The sequence below is a fragment of the Sorex araneus genome, chromosome 6 (genome assembly GCF_027595985.1).
Source record: "Sorex araneus isolate mSorAra2 chromosome 6, mSorAra2.pri, whole genome shotgun sequence".
Taxonomy (NCBI): Eukaryota; Metazoa; Chordata; class Mammalia; order Eulipotyphla; family Soricidae; genus Sorex; species Sorex araneus.
The window spans coordinates 36,470,754-36,486,736 of record NC_073307.1 but is presented as its reverse complement, the minus strand read 5'-3'; the positions used below and the strand labels follow the sequence as shown (position 1 = coordinate 36,486,736).

Here is a 15,983-nt window from a genome sequence, read left to right as displayed (position 1 = left end):
TCATGACGCCATTGGAAGGAGAGGGATCTAGCGGCCTGGGCTGGAGGAATGGGGAGCGAGGGAGTCTTATGTGCCATATACAATGGGTGAAGGATGTCAAGCACTGACATTGGGTGCTGAAGGGGCGCCCTGTGGTCTCAGATCTAGCACCACAGTGCCATGGAAAAGTACACACTCTGGAAATACCCAAAGGCTTTGATTTGCTGTTCTTTGTTCAGTAGACATACACAGTCCAACCTTAAGCCTTTTTATGAAGCTGCTCATTAGTGAATCGAATAAACTCTTCCAGCACATTTAACACCTGAAATCCTTAGGAGAAAATGCACAGCAGTTTGAAGTAGTGTGGACTCAGGAGATAAGTTTGGCAGACTTCTTGGGTTGAGTTCAGGACGCTCTAAATGAGGGTCGAGGGAAGTTTTCAGGGAATTAAGTCATTGACTGAAATGCTCAACAGTGATAATCCACCTCCTCACCCCAAGGGTATAATAGGAATTTTATTTTAGTTCCCATCACAAAGTCATATGTCTGTCAGATGACTGGCCACCCAAGAACCCAGCAGGAAGCTTCATCAGATAGCATGGGGGGGATAGATCACATTGACACTAATTCTAAGATGAAGTCTCCTTTGACACGATTCACAGAGAGACCCTGGCAATGCTTTACCAAGAGGTTTCCTTATGCAGTGCCAGGAAAACACTGTGATTTGAAAACACACATATGTGAAAGGGCTTGGGTAGGTTATATATTGAACAGATCACCGCCCAACGGCCCTGAGAAACTTAAGTCATCTCCAGTGGATTGGTGATCCTTGGAGAAGTTTTAGCCCTTCCTGCTTACCACAAGACAACTTCAGTCCCTTAAGAGGAAGCTTTCCCAGGCTAGACTGGTGAGCTCAGAGGCCCCCTTCGAGCCACCTGACGGTGTTCTGCACACAGCAAGCAGTTAATGAATGTTCCTGGAGAGGTTTTCACAGCCATTATGAGGCGTTGTTCAACATCTTAGCCTGATATCCCCCCCCTTTTGTTCATGAAATGGATCCATGGGCCAAAACAGGCACGGAAAATGTGATTTTGCTTAGTGAATAATACTTATTAAGCATTTTCCTTTATAAAAACACTGCTTTCTTCCCATGGCTCTTTCAACATGAAAAAAGTCCACATTTCCCATTGAGCGTGTTTGGTGGGGTCAGGCTCCATTGCTCCCCTCCTTTTCTCCAGCAGCGCCCCCAAAGCTGTGGGGGCCACTCTCCCCACCCGCGCAAGCATTGATAGGTGCCGGTGCTTACAGAGGAGCCAGCCGTCCACAGAGGCATTTGGACTCTGGAAGCAATTCCTGGGGTATTTTGTTTTAAAAAGGCCTCGCTCTGAATGTAATCGAGCCTTGAAGAGCGAGCCTCTCTCCGTCCACCGTGGGCCTTCCAGGAACGGCCGCTGGAAGGCCTGTGTCGACAGATGGTATCCGCAAGAAGGAATGAGCTCCCCCCCAAAGCTTCCAGGAGGGGGGGATTAGCTCCTGTGGAGTGTAAAGACCAGAGTGGATTCGTATTCATTTCAGAGGAAATGGAAAAAAAAAAACCTGGGAATAAATGTCAAACAAGTCTTCCTGCTGCTTTTTCTGTCTGGGTGGGTGACGCTGAAGTAGCAGAATGTGAGACTGGATAGCCACATGGGGGTCGCTGCCCTGGGTCAGCTGTGTCTCCGTGAGGCCCTGTGACTTCTTCCCTGGCAGTTTCAAGAGCAGAAACAAAAATAGGGTGCTTCACGCGCACCAGTTCACCCACTCTCATCCCACAGGGCCTCCTCAATAAAGGAGATGCTCAAGAATCTTAGGGAGCAAATGGGGTCACTCCGGCTAGCAACAGCGTCTTTATGCCAGGCCTGGTGGGATGCAAATACTCAGGCCGTGGCCTCTGGGATTGTACAAATGCATGCATGCAAAGACATGTGCACACACGCATGCTCAAAGATGCACAGACACACAGACACAGACAGACAGACACAAGCACATAGATACATATGCACCATATGCACACATGCACTCAGACTCATGCACGTATGCGAGGCCAAGCTAAGTATCGGTGCTGCTGGGGGTAGTCAAGTCTGGAGGCCACCTCGCTTCTTTGTGGTGGGGAACTGGGACAAGGTCTGGCCCAAATCCAAGAACCAGTTGGTTCTCTCCACCTAGGCCCACCTAGGGGCGTGAGTGAGTGGGGCTCACTTGTTCCTACCCACTCCACCAAGGAAACCAGAGCTAAGAAACCCTTAGCTACTTTGCTCCAGACTTTGAAGATGAAAACTCCACCACGGACCCAGCATTTTTATGTGGAGAAATTACACAAGACACAGAGAGAGGGTGGACCTCTTGGCTGCCCTGGGTCATTCTGTGGTGCTACCTAGATCTTGCCCCACTGCTGCAGGGTGTGTGTGTGTGTGTGTGTGTGTGTGTGTGTGTGTGTGTGTGTGTGTGTGTGACTGGAGACAGTCCCAGAGTTGAAAGTGGTGGGGGATTTTTTTGTGCAGCCTTAGAGGGTCTCTGAACACCCTGGGCCTTTCCTCCATGGAGCCAATGGTCAGTGCAATGTCTTTGTGATGGGGGGTATTCAGGATGGGTGTATGATCCCAAAGCAGGGCATATGTAAGGCACCTTCCCATCTGCACAACCATTTTCTCATTTTTTCCTCTCCACTCCCACCCCAGCTGTCTGTCCAGGCCCACTCCTCAGGGGACTTCCCCCACCCAGAGCCTGACCTTCTCCAGACATGTCCAGCCCCAACCATTCGCCAATGTGCATGGGGTGTTTCCCAATAAAATGGAAGTCATCGTGCTCTGCTCATAGCTGCCTCTGCTCCGGTTCAGTTATACTCTCTCCCAGTATCTAGCTGCCCGTCCTGGAAACTGTGGTATCTCCTTCTTCCTTTTCCTTCCACCCGGTTTCCATATCCCTGTACGTCATCATCCATGCTGAAATGCGTTTCTCTTCTCTTTCACAACTCTCCGTACACTACCCTACCCCTCACCAAACAGCTCTGGCAGGACCACCTCCTACAGACCCTTTCCCTCATGACCACCACTGCACCCAGAGTAAAGTTCCCTTGGTAGTTTTTTCAGTTGACTGTCTTGCTTGGTTCATCGGGGTTAATTTCCGTAGATGAAACCTAGAAAGTATCACGGACACAGTTGTCAGAGACGAGCAGAAGATTGATTCGTAGGTGTTCTGCCACACGTTTTTTTTATTTTTTTGCCCTTCTATTCTCTCTGTATATATTCTCCCCCTTTCTCTGACTCTCACTCCCCCCAACTCTCCTGCTTTACTTTAAGTCCAGTTATCTTTTTTTTTCACAGTTACAAAGTTTTTCTTGGTTGGGTTTCAGTCATACAGTGTTCTAACTCCTGTCCCTTCACCAGTGTACATTTCCCACCACCAATTTCCCTTTTATCCAAGTAATAGCATCCTTGATACATTGTTTGCAGTTTTTTCACTTTGTCTTTTCAGTGGGGTCTGATTGATGCATTTAAAACAAACCTGACCATCCTACACTCCAGCCTTTTGTGGCTTGCCAGTGTTCTTAGGGTAAATCCCTACTTCTTTACCATGGGAGCCTATCAACCGTGTAATAATCAGCAGAAATACTGTGTGTGACTCACATTTTATTTCACACCATTGAAATCCACCTGGTCATGCCCTCTGGGTCTGCAGACATGCCTGCCTACCACCTCTTGCTTCTCTTACCTGCCCACATCCCAAGTCCATTGGTGATCATATCCCTTCTCTGTAGCTGTGTCCCTCTCCTAGTCCCTCCATGGGGCCCCTTCTTTAATTCTCTCAGTGCCTGCCTGAACTTGCTTCCCACCCCAGAATGGCACACACTGATGTTTTTACTCCTCTCATTACCTAATCTTCCCTGTCTGACCCCTGCGTACCTTTTCGAGCTTACGTTCAAGGTCAGCCATCCCTCTTCACCAAGGGTTAGCCCTTCTTGATACTTGCTTCCCTCCCACACTACTTTCTTCTCTCACAGTGCTCCTCAGACCTATAGCATTTGTACGTTGTCAGGGAAAAATCCATAGATTTTTCACATCTTAGTATTTCTGCACACAGAAAATGAATTACAAGGTGACCTATCATTTGTGCTATGCTTTATAATGAATGATTTTTGATTCAGTGAAATGGAGTTAGCTATGAAGCTGCCTCTCCCACTGGAGTTTCAGTGGCATGAGGACAGGGATTTTTTTTTTTAATTTTTGCTTTTTGGGTCACACCCAGCAATACACAGGGATAACTCCTGGCTCATGCACTCAGAAATTACTCCTGGCGGTGCTCAGGGACCGTACGGGATGCTGGGAATCAAACCTGGGTCTGCTGCGTGCAAGGCAAACGCCCTACTCGCTGTACTATTGCTCTGGCCCCGAGGACAGGGGTTAAAGCGTTCTTGTTCCTCTTGTGTTTATAACACCGGCCCAGAGTCAGGCATGTAGCAGATATGGTCAAAATGAGCCGCCACAAGCTTAAAGTCTGTGCTGCTTGAACTTGCCTCCCTCTGTTCCATTTCCCAGCATTCCACGGTCTTCTGGACTGTGCCCATCGAGGCAGTGTTTCTCAATCCTTTTCTTACTGTGGCTTTCTTCCTACCTGGTTTTCTTCCTGTGATCGCTCCCTATCCTACCTGTTGGCTCCCTAATCTCATGTCCCCCCTATTTATTCCATTTTCACTCCTTTCCCTGGAATGTCTTGGAGGCCCATAGACAGACAGCCCCTGGTTGCTGAGAAATGCTGCTTCAGGATGGTCAGAGTTTGCCATCTTTCCTCGGATCATTGTCTTAAAGGCTAAAGAGAGTTTATGAGCGCCATATGTCTTCATAGAGAGACTGCTTCATCTTTTCCAGTCAGTCATCTCTGGGCCTTATGCAGGCCTTATGTCTGCTGTTCTTGAGCTGGAATAAGAGAGTGTCTCCTGATTACTTCCTATCCTCCTTTCTGGTGATGTCCTGTGTGCACACTTTGAATTATCCTGAGCAGTAAGGCTGATACTCAGTAGGGCTGATACTCAGAATCTTCTGTGAGTCCTACTTGAAGGAATCATACTTGGTAGGTCTCCAGGGTTCATGGAGGTAGGCAGGACAGTTCAGAAACCAAGGACGGTTGTCTTTCTGAAATTACTTATTTATTTTTTACTTTTGGGCCACACCTGCTGTGCTCAGAACTAACTCCTGGTTCTGCACTCAGGGATCACTCCTGGCAGTGCTCAGGGGACCATAGGGGGTATGGGGATTGAACTCAGGTTGGCCCCATGCAAAGAAAACATACCACGCACTGTTTTCTCCCTCTGACCCCAAACTATTTATCCTTATCTCTACTTTTTCTTTGCGTTAACCTTTGAGTTCATTTTATTCAGCAGCATTGACTTTATTATGAAGCACAATAAAAAATGTGCCCAAAGTGGAACATGGCATACAGATGTCCCGTCTACATCAAGAAAACGTTATAATGCATTGTTCTGGAGTCTCTGTAGGAAGGATATAAGGAAAACAGATTTTTTTTCTTGGTGTGTAATACAAGGGAGCTTTTATTGACTCTAATTTAGAAAGACATGACAGAGAAAGAGAGAAATACACGTTTGAAAGAGAACACAGGCTTCTCTAGAGTGGAAATAGGCAGGCAAAGAAACAGTGAGACATACAAGTGAGATGCATGTTCAAGGGAGAACACGGGCTTGAAGAGTGAGCCAAGATAAAATTTATTTCAGCTATCCCAATCTTATTCTCCAAATGCTTTTATTCTGTCCCACTAACTGGCATCCCCAAATCCTGGACTGTCATGCAAACTGATACGAATTTGTATTTATCACTACTTTACATTGATCCTTACACTTATAAACAGCCCATTGGCCCATGCTTTTTATTTTGTTTTATTTAAAGGTTATGTGATCTTAATTTTTAAAATTAATATAGTATATTACTTCCAAGGAGCCTAAAGGGAAGTCAGGATCTATAATCTCTATCCTGAGTGTGACTTGTAGGATATTTTCCAGAGCCTTGCTAGTCCTCATTTCAATAGTGACACTTCTGGTCTTCCATGTGTCCCCCTCCCCGCCCCCAGTGCCCTGGCATTTCCAAGCTCCACAGCTTAAACACTTTAGTGCTTCCCTGTGCTATTTCTTCCAGATTAATTATTCACAGGATGAACAAGATGGGAGTTCCTCAGATCTCTGACAATGACACCATTTTCACTTTTTATCTGAAAGCATGCTACAATGCCGTTAAACATCTCTCCTTATCTGTGATACCTATTCAAAAAGGAGAGACTTCCTTCTGTCTATATGCAGTCACAGAATTTTTTGAACACTGAAATTGTGCTTACAAAGTTCATATTGATGATGCACTCTTCCCCCAGAAGTTGAAATTCTACACACACACACACACACACACACACACACGCATGATATACATATAATCCAGATCTTGGAGTCACAGCCAGCAGTGACCCCCCAAACCACCTAAAGGGGCTACTTTTGGGCTCTTTGCTTGTGGGACCATGAGACCATGGGACCATGCCAAGGGAGAGAAGCAGGGGCCTTCTGCAGGCGCTAATGAATCAGTAAGCTCTGACCCTGTGGATCAAACCACTAGTAAATAATACCTGACAGATGATGAACACAGTAGCAACTTTTAAAATAAAAAGCCACATCTTAATTATATCATGTTTCCTTTCCCTCCTTTAAAATGTTTCTGATTTCTAACTTCACATCCTTCTGCTACTCCAGCAGGCTCAGCTGCCTACTCATAAGAGGTGGTGGCTGTTATGTCAGGAGAGGCCCAGTGATGGCATTTAGACCTCATCAAAGGGGATTTTAATGTGTGGAAAAGAAAGCCCATGGAGCTCATACTGAGAGTCTAGACTGACAACCATGGCATTTTCTGAACGTTGCCTGTGCATTATCGCATCCTGTCCTTTGATGATTTTCATTTTACCTAGGACTAAATTGTGGGTTTCAGTGTTCTGCGCTTGCTCCCAGTCACCAGGGTGGAATGTAGCACAGTATAAGTCTAGGCCATTCCAACCACTAAACTGCTCTCTGTTACTTGTAGATGCATTACCATTCTCATTTTATAGTGGGGAAAACTGAGGCAGAGAGAGAAAAAGAGAGAGATTGGCTGGCTGGGCAAGATCATCAAGATATTTAAAGGCAGACTCATGATGTCTGATTCCAGAGTCCAAGTTGCCACAGCATCCCGTCCCCACCAGTTTTCTACTACTCCTTGCCTATCGCTTGAGCCCTCTCTCAGCACAAAGTCTTTTCTTTTTTCGTGCAGAAAAGGTCTGCATTGATTTCTGAGGCTTGAAGTCTTTTGCTTCTTGCCCGATTTGGACTAGAAAGACCCTTTGAGTTCTCTGCTCTTCTCATTCCCATCAGACCAACAGCCTCCTGGTTAACCTGAACCCTTCACTGTACCCCTGCCACCTCTCTTTTGTTGTCAGGATCTTTCTTATTGATCCCTTTATCTAGCCAGTTTTTCTGGGTGCCCTGTCCTGTGCCGGCAAGTTAGAAGGCTGGCACCTCACTTACCTGTACTGCTTAAGACCAGCCTCTTTGGAAGGTGTCCCTCCAAAATTCTCCCCTTCCCTCTCTCTCTCTCTATCTCTCTCTCTATCTCTCTCTCTGTCTCTCTGTCTCTGTCTCTCTCTCTCTCTGTGCCCTCCCTTGCACGCCCTCCAAACTTGAAGGCAGCACCTCATCCCAGAGTCTTGATGTCTCCAGTTCTTACCGAGCTCTGCAAGGGCAGATGCTGTGAGAGGAGAGTGTGAAGCATACGACAGTGGCTTAGTACACAGACGTGGACTGACTTCAATATCTCTGACAAGTGGGCTTTCCCCTTTGCACTCCCCTCAGTGACTGGTGCGTCACTTGGAGCCTGGAGAAAGAGGCGTTGAACATGATGATGTATGGATGGGACTTTGGAAAGTATGGCTTGTCGTACAAGGGCTACACAATCTGACCTCCTCAACCCTTGCTTCCTCCCAGTAAATGTCCCTTCCACGGTGATGGAAGCCATGTGCAGACAAGACGCCCTACAGCCTTTCGCCAAGAGCAGCAAGCTCTCCTCGGCACCCCAGCAGCGCTCGGTGGTGTTCCCTCAGACACCCTGCAGCCGGAACTTCTCGCTCTTGGACAAGTCCGGACCCCTGGAGCCAGGCTTCAGCCAGATCAGTGTGAAGAACCAGCGCGTCCTGGCGAGCCCCACCTCCACCAGCCAGCTGCACTCCGAGTTCAGTGACTGGCACCTCTGGAAGTGTGGGCAGTGCTTTAAGACTTTCACGCAGCGGATCCTCCTCCAGATGCACGTGTGCACACAGAACCCTGACAGGTAACCCCCACCCTCCCGCCCCCCACCCCACTGCTGATGAGGCTAGGAGCTTGCTTTGGGGAACAGCACTCCGCAGCTCATGCCCACCCCTGCCCGCTGGACAGCCTCTGGCTGTGCCAGGGAAAAGCCCTGCAATGTTCTGGAGGGCGACATGGGCTTGCGTGCTTTGGGTTGGGCTGCATGGGCCACAGCTGCTAAAAAGGCTGCTGCTCCAGTTTCCCGGACTGCCCTGTCCAAAAGGGGTGAGAGGCACAGGCGCTGTCCAGATCTGAAGGGGGACAGACGCCCAGGAAGGGACCTTCCTGAATCTCCTCACCAAGAAGAGGAGGTCGGAGTCATTAGAATCCACTCTGTCTTCCAAAGAGAATCGAGCCAGCACGCTGCCTCTGCCGCCGCTGTCTCAGGGTTCACCTCCAGTGTGCCACGGGTAGGAACTTCATTAAGTCCTCAGAGGTAATGAATTGGAATTTTTTGCTTAGTACTATTTTTCTTCAGAGCATGCAAGCCCATAAATCCTGCGAAGCTGTCAAAAGGAAATACCTAGCCTGCTAGTGATGTGGAGGAAAACAGATGCCGCTTATTCAATAAACTAATATCCGCACAGAAGAAAAATGTTGACTAGATACCTCGGAGTCAAAGTTGGTTTGAAAGTTTGTCAATAAAGAATTTTATGGCCATGAACTGAGAGGATGAAATTTAGCTGAACAAGTGAATTAAAATTTCAGGTACTCTGACGAGTGGCATAGGAGATAGAATGGAACTATTATTTATGAATCAAAACTGGTTTATTCGACAGTCTTGAGAGCTGGGCCCACAGAAGACAAAACTTGAATTAATTCAATAAGAAAGGCTTGTGTTTTATCTCTCCTTCACATCCTATGAAAATAAGATTTAACCCCAAATGTCTAAGGATTGCATTGAACAGTGTGCTGTGACTAGAAGCAGATGAAAGTTTTAGGAGGAGGATGCAGATTGGGAAGCAAGATTCTCAAATTATTCTCTTAATTTGACCTCTTATTACCCTTAAACCTCTCAGTTCTCCTGGACAGTAATTTCCACCTACCCATTCCTCTCCATACCCTCTGTTCAAAGCCCAAGCAGAGAGAATGCAAGAGTAGTGAAGAGATGGAAATAGGGGAATCCTTTTCTAAATAGCAATAGTAGTTTATTTTAGGATACACATAGATATTTACCACTGCATAAGTTTTAATTTTTGCCATTTTGAAACTAGCTGCTTAGCATCAACATTGCTGTAACTAGCTAATGCTAAATTTTTTAGTAGGGCTATTAGATATCTTTTCTCTCTTTTAAATTCAATAGAAGAACCTCCAGATGAAAATATAGACAGACTTTTGCCCACCTAAGTTCTAGTAATTTTGAAAGTGATAGGTAGTTCTAAAAATCTTTACTCAGAAAGGATTTGAGGGTTGGGAATTTGCCCTCCTTGCAAGTAGATATAGACCCTTGAGATAAATTAACACACATTAAAATAAATACATACATGTATACATGTATAAATATACCCATATTGATATAGACACATGCTTACATATACACACATGGATGCCCATATATACTTGCATATACATGCATGTATGTACATATATTCAGCTTCCAAAGCATTTTAGCTTTTTTATTATAGAAAATGTGTTAAACTTGTTATTTTAAAATTTCTTACCTAAATCAAGTGAATTCAGGTATATGTGTCTCTTTTCTGGACAGCTTTATTGCCATAATAACTGATCATGTGAGCAAGATGAAGTGATAGGGAGAATGTTCTGGATAACAGCACTCAGAATTTATCTGATTATTGTATGATTTTATGTGGAATGTCACATATAGCAGTGGAAAGATTTATAGTAAATAAGATACCCCTAATAGACTGATTTCTGATTCTAGTTACACTAAGAGAACATGTGCATTACAGTTTAAGGCACTGTGACATCTCTCCTGTAAAGTAATAAGTGTAACAATTTATAACATCTACCGCATTTCACGGCCTAATTTCAGATTTTATGCCAGTCTTTTGGCCAAAAAGTGGGATGTGACTATTACATAAAGCTTTTTTAAAATAAAATTCTGTGAGTATTATTTTAAAATTGGTGCCATGATTGTGAGGCGGTAGTGAATTTTCTGGTGAAATATGCTACATAAATTGTCAGAAAAAAAATTACCAGCAAATCAAAGCTTACATGTTCCAAATAAATATACTTTCATGAGAAACTGTTAGGTCAGTGCCAATTCTAAGCAGATTTCAGTTGGTTGGCAAAATCCAGAGGGTACAAGATTTCTTTCCCAGGTTGAGACCTCACCAGCTGATTTGACTCAGATGTTCAAGGGTGGCATGACCCAATCTTCCCCAGGAGATGGAAAGAAAGGGTGCTTGATATCAAGAGGGAAAATGTGGGATTCAAAGACTACAGAGGTGTTCTTTGCCAACTGTGAGCCAGTTAGAGTTATGAATTATGACTTCAGGCCGTGGGGATAGCTCCAAGAGTTGGGGCACCTGTCTGGCCTGCAGGGACAAGACTTACACCTGCAGAGTACGCATACTCGCTCAGTGGTTGGGTTCCATGTGTCTCTTAGCTGTTAGACTGTGACACTTTGTGCTCATCCAGCCAGAGACAGTGAAAAAGTTAGCACTTCTCTGTCAGAAGCCATCTCCTTCCTTTGAAAAAGTGCCACACTTTGATTTTTAGTAGGATGGTCTGGCTAGAACCAGAAGCAAGAAAGGAGACACAGATGACAAAGTCAGAAAGTAAACAGGTTTGAGTTTCAAACAGGCCCAAAATTTGAAACAGTCCCTGAACTGAGATCCAAAAGATCTTTCACTCAGCAGTCTGCATGTTTGGCCGGGAAACCTAAGACATCTGACCGTTCCTCAAAGAGACGGTGTCTATACTGGTGAGCTTTTTCTTGAGAGGGCCCTCCAGGAAGCCTCACCTTACTTACTGTAAATGAAAGAGCCCAAGAAACATACCCAGTGGGTGGGGCAGCTTCCCCATTTTCTACTTCTGAACTCCTTATTGAATGTAGACAAGAAACTTCATTTTACCTGGCAAGGTAAGAATTAGCAGTATAGATAGAAAGAGCCCAGAGCAGATTGAGGAGCCACAGGTGGATTAGTTCTTGATTTTGTTCTGTTCATGTCCAATAAGCAAAACCAGAAATTTCTTCTTCCCTTTCACCAGGTTAGGTGGCATTTCTTTTTCTGAGCATATTCATAGAAATGATTAGCTGTTATAATCTGTTATGAACAAGACATTATATAGGGGCTTCACAAAAATCTGGGGCTTTGATTTTGAACTCATTCCCTCCATCAGGACAGCATACCTTGCTTTTGCTATGGAATTCCTTTGCCTTTTTCTGCTGTAGAAAATCACTCAATATTTCCATTGGGGGGTGGCAATGAGGCATGCCTCCAGAAAGGAGTAAGCCCAGCGTTACTCAGTAAATTATTTTCTGATATACCTGTTTTTTTTTAATTTTCTGAATAAAGAGATTACCTAGTGCTTATCTCTATTTTGCATGCCTTTTTCTTTTCTTTACTCCTTTTTGAGTATTTTCCCATAGAGAAAAATTTGCTTTTAGCCCCAAGACACACCATCAACTGCTCACATTTGTGTTTTGATTGTGTGGTGGTGCCTGAGGCCGGGGGAATCTAGAAGGTGCTGTTTGCTGGGGAAAGGCTGGGTAGGAGGATTCTGTCATCCTAACAGTTCTTTGCAACATGTCAGTGTCTTTGCATTCAACCATCCATTTCCTGCCAACCCCAGCCACAGGCTCTCTTCTTTCTAGCTTCCAGTGTTCACCAGTTCTGCCCTTTTGCTGCTTTTCCTGAAATCTCTGAGCCCTTCCAGAAAGTGGATTTCCTTTCTCCCTTCTCTCTGCCCCTCTTCACTTTTTGACATGTCAGAAGACTGGCATGTGGGCCGAAGAATGAAGAGCAGGGAGAAAATGTGGCCCCCGTGAAACAGCTTTGGTCCTGGACGTTTTCATGCCATGAAAGAAAATTCAAAGCAGGATTACTAATATTTTAAACCAACCCACACTTAATTTTGTTAAATGTTTCATTCTTTTCCTGTGTGTACACAAAACCAATTGCAGACCATCCCCCCCACCCCCTTCCCTGGGTAAATGAGTTGCACATTTTTCTGGAGTCAACGCGGGCAGGGAAGCTGCCAATTGCAGAGTCTGGTTCAGGGATGGACAGGATGGTCTCACTGCTCTTCTGCCAGAAGAATGACTGGCGTGGATATATACACACTCCAACGACCCGGGCCTTGTCTTATTGGGCCTTTTATTAATTATTTCATCATTGAGTGCAGGTCACCATCTGGTTTGCTCATGGCGCTTGATAGATCTGTGCTGAAACTAGCCACACAAGGCCATTTACAATGAAATGAATCAAAATCAAGTGCTCAGAGCTCCTGGTTCTGTTTCAGTACCCATAGGGGAGAATACAGCTGAAGTACTCTTCTCCAGGGAGGTCTTGAGACATGTCTTCTGATTTAAGATGTGACCCTGGGGGTAAGGAAGGCTGTTGCTTTTGTTCTGGGCTTGCTGATAATCTCCAGGCACAGGTGATGACCTGGGAAGCATCCAGGAGCATTAGACCCCCATGCACGGGTGTGATCATCCAAGATCCTGGAGACTGTGAAGCAGGATGCCAGGATACCTATGTTGGACTCCCCACCTCACGCCCAGTTGCTGAAAAGGAGACTAAACTTTGGAGTCAAAATTAAATGTGGTTATTCGGCCAGACCTTGGAAAATTCATGGAAATATTATTTCTCACCAGAGTCAAAAGATGGGTGGTAACTGATTCTGGGCCACAGAAGCCCTTTGAGAGGTGAAGAGGTGTGTGCTAATGGAAACAGGCTGGCCTGGTGTCCACACCTGGGGCCACTCAGCCCTCCAGGACACGTGAGGTCTGTGGTTCCACAATGTGGTGATGTCTTCTAGGCCTAACTCTGGGGGATAAAAGTATCATTCCATTTTGAATGGATTCCTGTGTTCTTAAATCAAACCTTAGAGCAAAGTTGGAGTTGAAATTCCTTTTTGATTCTTTCATTCATTTTCTAAACTAAATACTGGAAGTCGTGAAAAAGGAATCTTATCTCCTTGCTAGATCACCTCTGTGCTTTCGCAGATTCCTTCAGTGTGTGTTTGGAAGCCAAGTGAAACATTCTGTTGTTGTCATGACTCACGGAATTTCACTTCTAAATTCGTGAAACCAGCTTCTGCAGAGATGAATCTGGTCTAAACTCTACGTCTTTGGGGCAACTAAAAATGAAGGGCCTTTTAACTCAATAAAGGTTTCTAGAGAGCCATGAAGATAAGGTTTTGTCTCCTGTTTGGGTACTGATGCTTTTTTTTTTTTTAATTACTCTGAATCTTCAGTTTGTCAAAATAGCTTAAACGGATTGCGGTTCTGAATAGTGCATGAACACACTCAAGATCATAGTCAGCTCAGCCTGCAGGGCATTGTGGGAGATGAGGCTGTTATGACAGACACAGTCTCTGCAGCTGTCTTGGACAGAGCCTGACGGAATAGAAAGAGATTTCCAATTGTTCCCTTATCCTAAGAATGTAGAGTCAGTGAAGTTGAGGAACCGGTCCAAGTACTACAGTTGATTGGTTCAGACTCAAGCAGGACTCACTCAGTCTCCCTGGCCCTGGACCTTCTATTCAGACAAGATAAATCCTGCCATAGGTTGCTAGCTGCCTCAAAACATGCAGATGCCTTGATGTCTCACAGGCCAGTGCAGGGCAAAGGTGATGTATTAGAACCTCTTTGCCTTTCATACGTGTTCCTTTGATATAAGAATTCCACAGAAGCTTCTCTGTGGCCATTTTTGCTCTCCTCTGTGTAAATCTTTACTGCCATGAACGTTAACATTAAAACGAAGGATTGACTTCTCATGGTAAGAAATAAATCACCCCAACTTTTGACAGCAGAGTTAGAAAAAAAAGAAAAGATTAATTGGTTTTATTTAGTGGCTTATTGTTTATTGTGATAGCTATTAAAAACAGATAACCAGAGGCTAATAAATGTTAATGGCCCCTTCACTATTAGAAAAATCAATTGTCTCTGGATAGAGCATATATTAATTTATTATTTTGTTTACATTCTTCAATAACATTAAAAAAATATCCTACCCCTGAGAGAATTATTTCTTGAGGAGTCGTTTAAGGTAAATGGTTACTGCAAAGAGCAGAGTCGGCTAGAGGTTTTTATCTGCATATAATTTTAATGGCTTGGAAAGCATTATTTTATAATTGCAATAAAATGCATGTGTAATTTGTCAAAATTGATAAACTCCTTACCAAGGACTCTTATATATTTCTTTGAAACTTGTTTGAGAGCAGTTAGATAGATTTCTAAATGTAAGTAATTAAAATTGTATAGTATTGAGTTATTGACCAATCCTGGACTATTAATCAAGCTAAAAAATTCTACAATCAGTGCTCAGCATGCTGAAGCCTGGTAAATAATAGTATTTGTGTTCAGTGAGGCAAGTAGCCACAATTAGGCACTTCACTTGACAAATGAGAGAGTACACTTTATTTTGCACTTAATTGAATTGTTGTGCACGTGCCGTCACCATTGTCTCAGGGCCCTTAGTGGGGGTTTCTGATCACAGGCCTCTGCATCTGTTTGAGGTGAAGCAGTGAAGTCTGGCTTCTTCGTTGGCCTTCCCAGTGCAGCCCGCAATGTCAGGGCCACAAACCAGCTGGTTAAAATCTCCCATGACGAATTATTAATTTTTCTTAACCCAAAATTTGATAAACAAGTTAGAGTGCTGTCAGAGAAGGATAAGAAATAGCTTTGAATGAGGAAAAACTCCCCCTGGTTTTATATCATTCTCCTGCTCACGTGAGCAGGAGAAGTTGTGTGGAGAAGACAGCGTTTTAATCTAGTTCCTGAAAACCAAAAATTGATTTCTTTCTCATGAGCCGGAGAGATTGTGCTCTGATAATCTTGCTAATTATTAAGTATTTGTCTCAAACTTCCTCCCTTTTGCTTCTGAGTTCTCATCATCCTTTTGCGACAATGGTGACAACGTGTCATTTCTGGGCTGTGATAAATTGCCTGCTTGCCACCGGTTTAAAGGGGGCGGGGAGGGGGGAATGGAAGGCAAACAAAACAAAACCAAAACACAAGAGTGGCCGACAGATAAATATTGGTGGGTGTTAGGAGGTAGAAACCATGGTCTCTTTTACAAAGAAACATGTCTGGGAACCCAGGTACTTGCTGAGCAGTGCCTGTCAGTGGTTGTGCAGTAGCTAGGTCCACCCCAACCCCACACCGCAACCATTGAGCATTTGTTAGCATTCATATGCAACCTGCTTGTGTGCTCCCCTGAAACTAGATCAGGGCGCTAAGGCGTCAAGAGTTGACTTCCAGGTGCACAGTTGATCTTCTGTTTTCTGGAGAGGTAGGGTCCAGCAGCAGCAAGTGTCCGGAAGAAACAATTAGCCCATTGGACAGCCCCAGTGCCAAGTGGAGAGTGCCGTGGACCCCTTTGAATGTTTCCCTTTTGGCTTCTTGGTCCCATCTGCCCATGCCCAGTACTTGCTCACTCAGCCTTCCCGTTTAGCCAGGGGGTGGGGCTAC

General features: G+C 44.8%; 1 protein-coding gene across 2 annotated transcripts in view; it reads left to right on the top strand.

The window, feature by feature from the left end:
- The window catches only part of PRDM6 (PR/SET domain 6), a 116,913-nt gene that overhangs the window by 90,541 nt on the left and 10,389 nt on the right, over window positions 1-15,983 (top strand). For both annotated transcript variants that reach the window (XM_055143071.1, XM_055143070.1), the window contains exon 6: window positions 8,021-8,363. In XM_055143071.1, the coding sequence (XP_054999046.1) occupies window positions 8,021-8,363 (343 nt within the window). The remainder of the gene's footprint in view (window positions 1-8,020; window positions 8,364-15,983) is intronic.